The following is a 7,090-nucleotide window of genomic DNA, read 5'->3' on the forward strand; positions in this document are numbered from 1 at the left end:
TCCTAATGGTGCTCAGGGACCAAAACAGGAATTGAAACAAAGCCTCATACATGCAAAGTTTGCGCTCAGTTGATTGAGCTATTTCTCATGGCCAGGAATGTTCTTTAAGAGAAATTGGTCTTGATTTTTTTTCACTCAAGGAAATCACATGAGAAAAATGTTTTCAGACGTTTATCAAAGGTTGTAGGTGCAGCAGGAGTTTAAAAATTATGGGTCTGGTGTTCATCTATTGTTATTGTGCTTGGAAAATATCCAATGGAGCTTAGGGATCCATTTTGTGCTCAAGGATCATTCTTGGTAGTGCTCAGGGAGCTGTGGTGCTGTGCATGGAACCACAGAGCCACACGTGGTGTTGTGGATGAAACCTGGGGTTGCCACGTGCAAGCAAGTGCTTTATCAGATGTACTATCCAACCAGTTCAGTAGTCCTGCTTTTGAAAGGAAAAGTATCATTAGTAAGTATCCAGGTGATAGAGAACTCAGTCAGCCTGTGTTTCACTCTTGACCTTATTCTTGTTGTAGGATAAGTCTGAATGTGCCTTAGATTCATTATCTAAAAATTCATGAAAGGTTACACCTACCGGAAACAAAGTGCTTCGGTCTAGGTACATGGAAGTTATCCAGTGGTTAGTTTGGGAGTTTGAAAATAAATTATACTATATACTGCTTTGCACAGAGACAGTGAGAAATTGTGTAAGCAGAGGGACTGCGGGACTTGTGTTTATCATCAGTCAGTCCTCTGAAGTGCTTTAGAATGTAAGCTTAATGGCTTATGCAGGACGATATTTAGAATGCATGTTGGGGGACTCAGCAGATTCCTTATATTCATATTCTTTTTTTATTTGCCCTTTCTAGTCCCACAGATATTTATCAGTATAAAAAGTAAGGGCATAGTGAAGTATATAAGACATTACAAGTTTGAACTGTGCACAAATTATCGAACCTCTTTGAGTCTCATTTTTATAAAACTAATGATAGTATAACAGTAACAATAATTGACATTCATTGAAGATCCACTCTATGCTGGTACTGGTCATAGAACTTGCTCTATATTAGTTCTTTCTGTAAAATACTTTCTTTGGAGTTTGTTGTTATAATTAAGAGAAATAACTCAGGTAAGTTCTTGGTAAAACCTCTGATCAATGATAATGAGTTCTCATAACAGTCAGTTCTTTTATGGTTATTGCAACTATTATTATTTATTCAAATAATCATTGTATTGTTAATATAAGTGTTCCCTATGACAAATATAACTCTAAAAGAATTTTAAAACTTTTGGTTCAGAGATGGAGTCTCAAGGCTTTGTAATATTCCACGATTATCCTCAATCTGAGTCAGTGTCTGACATAGATCAGTCAGTGATTGAGAAAGATCAGTAAAATTAAATAATATTCCAAGTGATATGGATACAAGTAGACTTTTCAGAGGTGTGTGGAAAATATGAATATTCTTTAGATTCTTAACATATTTCAGGGTTTAAACATTATAGAACTACTCCCTTAAAGGGAATGCCACCCTGTGAGTAATTAAATCCTATTAAGAATAGCAAAAAAAGAAGGAAAAGGAAGAACTGAATGAGCTGGCTCTATAAAAAAAAATGGGGACTTGGGAAAGCCTTATTCTGTTCTCTAGGTTTAAATCTAAGAGGGTTCCTATTTCCACCTGGAAATTCTCATTTGGTTTCTCAGGCCATTTACATGAGACTCTGTGGTTTGACTTGACTCTACCATTAGACCTCCTGGATGATTCAATGTCAAATTAATTTTGTTCTGGTTTTACAGGAATCAGAGAATGTTAGCACTGGAAAGAAGCTTCTGCATAATCTATTTCAGGGATTTCAAATTTGTAGCAGATGCATCCCTACTCCCTTTCCTGCACCATGGACCACATCTCTAATTGAGGACAGCGCTTAACATCTGTGTCTGTCTTTTAAGTCCTTTAAAACACAATGTGCAGTCACTACCAATTGATTGAAACTAGCATTCACTAGTATACCAGTTTCCCAACCATGCCTCTAATCTATAGACCTCTGATGACTGTTGGGAAAATTAAGATGGCATTTATCATGTCTATGGATTAGACCAATGGACTGTGAAGTGTGAACAGTTTTGAGAGATAGAGAGTTGTGGTGACAGACATTTAAGCATCAAATATCACTTGAACTTGGGCCTGAACATAATTTATTTCCTGATCTTTTATAGAGCAAGGAAAGCTTTTTTCAATTGTCATTTACCTTAATGAAAAAAAATACAAATAAATTAAAGTTTTATTTCAAAAGCTGTCCTTTTAAATTTTTTAGTGGTTCAGATAGTTACACAAACCTTCAAGTTTCTGGCCACTCCTTTTCTTTTCTAAGCATACTTAAAATAAACAGCTTAGTAAAATTACCCATGTAAGTGTTGAGGCTGTTAAAATGAGCTGAGAGTAAGTAAGAAAATTTCTGGGCCTCAGTTTCCCCTACTGGAATAAAATGATATGGGACACCATATAGGAGGAGAATACTGGTTTCCTCATATGTGTGAGATTAAAAAATGGCTTACTTTTTAGTAGAGGATTATGAACATTGTTCATTTTCCCCAAGAAATATGTATATGCATTTATGTTTGAAGGAAGTAATATTTAAGTTGACATGAGAATGGCTGCTGTCTGGGGGAACACCTGAAATCAAGGACACTTCCATCTTTTGAAATCTTACGTTAAAAAATATCAACCTGACTTTAAAATTATTAAACACCTTTGTAGCTTGTACAATATAAAATGTACAATTTTAATTATACAAAGTAAAATTACTCATAAGGCACAGTATAAAAACATAGTTTGCCTTGCACGCGGCCAACCCAGGTTCAATTCCCAGCATCCAAAATGGTCCCCTGAGCACCACCAGGAGTAATTCCTGAGTGCAGAGTCCGGAGTAACCCCTGTGCATCGCTGGGTGTGACCTCCCCCCTTCAAAAAAAAAAACAAAAAACAAAACAAACAAACAAACATAGTGACTGATTTCTCTAATAAAGTTTCCATGACGTTCTACAATTTAGAATGAAGGCATCTCTCTGCACTAGAAGGGCATACAAGGTATGAGCCTTGTCATACTTTTCTGTTGAGTCTGAGAAAAACTGGAGAAAATTGGAGCTTTTAGGCAGACTTTTGGAGATCAAGTTCAGATCCAGACTAGCTTATTTTTTTTCTTTTCAGAGTGGTATGTGTGAGTAGAGGAAAAAGAATTGCCAACTATGTGGCCATACCTCTACTCTTTAAAAATCCTATATGCTAAGTAAACTGGCTTAAATCCCATTCTTCTCTTTCCTTTTACATTGTACCCTCTTTGTACTCGAAAAGTTACAAGTTATATAAATTAGAAAGTAAGCCAGTATTATACAAGAATGTATTTATTGGCTGAGTAATAAACCTTAATTAAAGGAGTTAATAGAATTAGAATTTCCCTCTACTTGAAGTACAATTTACCAGATGCAGACAGACAGAAACAAAAACCCCAACTAGAAAGAATACATTGCAACCTAAATCATAAACATGTAGGGTAGTGTAAAACAATCTACTTTTTTTTTTTTGCAGAGGACTACAAAATGATGACATAGACATAAAATTAGAAACATTGCAAATGAGCATATAAATTGGAGTCTGTGGTTGCCACAAAGCTGAGCTCTTAAATGTGGCTACAATAACTGCCACACATCCACAGAAGTCCCTCAGACATCTCCCTGCAACAGATGATTTTCGCACATCATTTCTAGACAATACTCTTTACCCGAAACAAAATGCTTAAAAACAAAACCTTGGAGACCTTGGTTAATAAATAAGAGAAAAGGAGAACAAGATAACTTCCATCTTCTGCCAGGCATGCAGAACTGCCCGTGAGAGTTCATCTGACAAACAGGCAGCTTTGACAGCTTTCAGGGCCCAGGAGAGAAGACTGAGAAACAAAGGCGAGATGCACTTCGCTTTGGGGACACTTCCACATGTCACCTTTATCAGTCCCCACTGCATGTGTCCTTCTTGGTGCAGCTGAAACATATTTCTCAGAGTTATAAAGTCTGTTAGGGAAGACATATAGCTTTAATTTGTTCTTTTCAGGTGATAAGTCCAGGGCAATCATAGAAATGACGTGTCAACACCAAACCAAACCCCCAAAGGACTCAGCATTCTTTCTAATGATGGCTTCAAAGTATTCTCTCCATGCAAATCTGAATATGAAAACAAGTTAGTTATCAGGGAACCCATTGCCACTTCTTCTGTTCCCCCTCCTGCTCCACTGGGGTGGGGCTGGTTTGCTGGTCTCTGCCTTGCACCTAAACTTTCAGATAATCGTTTTTCAGCCTTCCAAGCCGGGTCCCGTGGCTCCTGATGGTCAGGGCCAACAGCTCGTACTTGTCTCTCAGACCCACGGAGATGTCGAGCGTTTCCTTCAGCAAAGACCTAGTGTGGACCAGCATCCCCAAGAAGTCTTCGTTGAGTTTGCTCTCCTGCCGGCTGTCTTGCTCCTGGCCCTGCTTGAACTTGCTTTCCAACTCCGTGAGGGACTTGTCTGAGTTGGAGTAAGCATCCCCGATCTGGTGCGACTCCCGTCGCAGGTACTTGCCATAGCTCTCTTCCCCGTCCAGATCGTAAGAGATGCTCTTACTGATGCCCTCCAGGACGCGCCCAGCATCCTCCACCTGGCGGCCCAGGACTGTGAACTCCTCCCTCAGGGTGAGGCTTAGCAGACTGCTGGCCTGGCTGCCCTCCCCCTGAGAGCAGCGCCGCCGGTCACTCACCCTGAACAGTAACTGGCACTTCTCGGGGTCGTCGTTCTCCTCGTAGTCCCCGTCGGGCACGAAGTAGTGGTGCAGAGTGCCATTGGACATCTCCGGGTACAGGGGACCGTCGAAGTAGCCCTGACACAGGTGATAGAAGAAAGCCATCCAGAGGAACTTCAAGAGCACCATCCTGGAGAGTTCAGGCTGGAAACCCTGGAGAAAACTTTTTGGTCCAGGCCGGAGGAAGGGGATCCCCTTGGAAGTCAGGGCCTCCCCAAACAGGCGTCTGCGGCCGTCGCTGTCGGCTTGCAGCACGCTGGCTCCTCCTCCGCAGCTCGCTGCATGGGGCTGTGGCACCAACGCCCGGTGGCACGGCTGGTAGCGCAGGATGCGCGCTCGCTCTGCCCTGCACTCGCCGCGCGCTCTGCGGGTGGCTGGAGCTCGGCGGGCTCTTTGCCTGCAGGATCCGGGTGCGGCCCGGCCAGGGCCAGGGGAAGCCCCTCCTCCAGGGGGTCCGCCAGCAAACCGGCGGGTTTTACTGCCCAGCTCACACTTTGGGGTTTCCCTCGAGCTCCGGGAAGTTGCAACCTGTAACTGGAGAGAGAGACTCGGTCCTTCTGATAACTATTTCAACTCCAGGACTGACTGAGTGGGAATGAGGATCTTTTCCTTGGGCTAATTGATATCCTGAGGAATTTCGGCTCTCAAATTACAGCTGGTTTCGTCACTTGGAAGCCTGGGAAGAAGTTTGGAAGGAAAAAAAAAAACTCTCACCAGGTCTCCGTTATTAAAGGTACAGGGTCTCTTTTTAAGGACGAGAGCCTGTAACCTGGAATTTAGCTTGAAGGAGAAAAATGGGACGAGGTGATAGACAATTCCTACAATGAATGATGGGGTTGCTGTGTCCCCAACCCGACTTTTGCGTTTATGAGGAAGGGGCAATTCTGAGTTTGTTGAATATGTCTATTTTAGGCACTGAAAGTTTGTGACTTTGCAGGTCAATTGGAAGAAGGGAATGGACATTTTGTTTGAAAAATGGTTAATCAAAATGTATAGTAGTAGTACTTTGTAAGCAGTAGGAGTACAGAAAACCGACTAATACGTGGTGTGCTAGTAGGAATAAGACCAAAAACCAATAAATAAAATTTCACCAATTTATTAAACATATAAACAACAGAGACGATTTTATGGAATTTTCACTTGTACAAAACTCCATGATAAATTCCTGAATTGCATCTTTCACCTAACAACTTGATACTTTGGGATAGTTAAGAGTTTTTGAAGAGTACAAGGCTGACTCTGATATACTCATTTCCAGGTGGAGAAGCCAAGGAACACAATGATAAGCAAATTGTAAATAGGCACAAAGTTAGACTGTAGTTGAACCTGCATTTATTTAAGTCACTGGGTCTTTAAAATTTCAGTTAAAAAAGCATCCCCTCCCTCACCCCCACCCCCGTGTCATTTTAGCTTCTGATTTATGAAATGCCTTCCTTCAGGCCATCACATTTGTTCAACAGATGTTTATTTAGCATTTCTTACATATGGGAGGGTTTTTTAGGTGATACAAATAGGGGTGGAGATAGCACAGCAGGTAGGGCGTTTGCCTTATAGGCCTACTAAACTGACCCAGGTTTGATTCCTCCACCCCTCTTGGAGAGCCTAGCAAGTTACCGAGGGTATCCCGCCCACTCGGTAGAGCCTGGCAAGCTCTCCATGGCATATTCGATATGCCAAAAACAGTAATAACAAGTCTCACAATGGAGATATTACTGGTGCCCATTCAAGCAAAATCGATGAACAACAGGATTCTCTACCTGCTTAGAAGTATAACTGAAGTGCTCATGCACTTTACATGGATTGATATTTATTTCCTTCTCTGTGTCAGAGGGGTTGGTGTCATTTAGAGAGAGAGAGAGAGAGAGAGAGAGAGAGAGAGAGAGAGTGTGTCACGCAATTCTGGAACTGTCACAATTGTCACCACTTTTACTGGTGTAACTCACCCAGACACTTAGACAGGCAATGAGAAGTCTGGTTAAGTAACGAATACTTTGTCGATATGGAGTCCCAGGCTTTTAATTTTCCTGGGATTTTAATATTTTTATATTTTTTCAGATATATATTATCATGAAACACAGAAGAAAGAAGTTTTCTTAGTGTTTCTGTCAACTAACAATGATGCTGTATAGCTGCTGTGTTTCAGCTTCTGCAACCTTCTCCAGTAAAGAAAATGAACTGTTGGACTCAAGAGTTGTATTGCTTCATTTCTTCTTCCCTGGGACATTCACAAATGACAACAGATGGATTCAAATTAGCCACTTGGCAAAGATGGGATTGGAA

At 41.3% G+C, this 7,090-nt stretch overlaps 1 protein-coding gene across 1 annotated transcript; it reads right to left on the minus strand.

Annotated features, from left to right (window-relative positions):
- Window positions 1-3,054: 3,054 nt before the first annotated feature.
- On the minus strand, window positions 3,055-5,271 carry FIBIN (fin bud initiation factor homolog). The gene has a single exon (XM_056133203.1). It carries the CDS (start codon window positions 4,937-4,939, stop codon window positions 4,304-4,306), a length of 636 nt encoding a protein of 211 aa, XP_055989178.1. The 5' UTR covers window positions 4,940-5,271; the 3' UTR covers window positions 3,055-4,303.
- Window positions 5,272-7,090: the final 1,819 nt, after the last annotated feature.

This window comes from Sorex fumeus, unplaced genomic scaffold, assembly GCF_029834395.1.
Source record: "Sorex fumeus unplaced genomic scaffold, SorFum_2.1 ptg000007l, whole genome shotgun sequence".
Taxonomy (NCBI): domain Eukaryota; kingdom Metazoa; phylum Chordata; class Mammalia; order Eulipotyphla; family Soricidae; genus Sorex; species Sorex fumeus.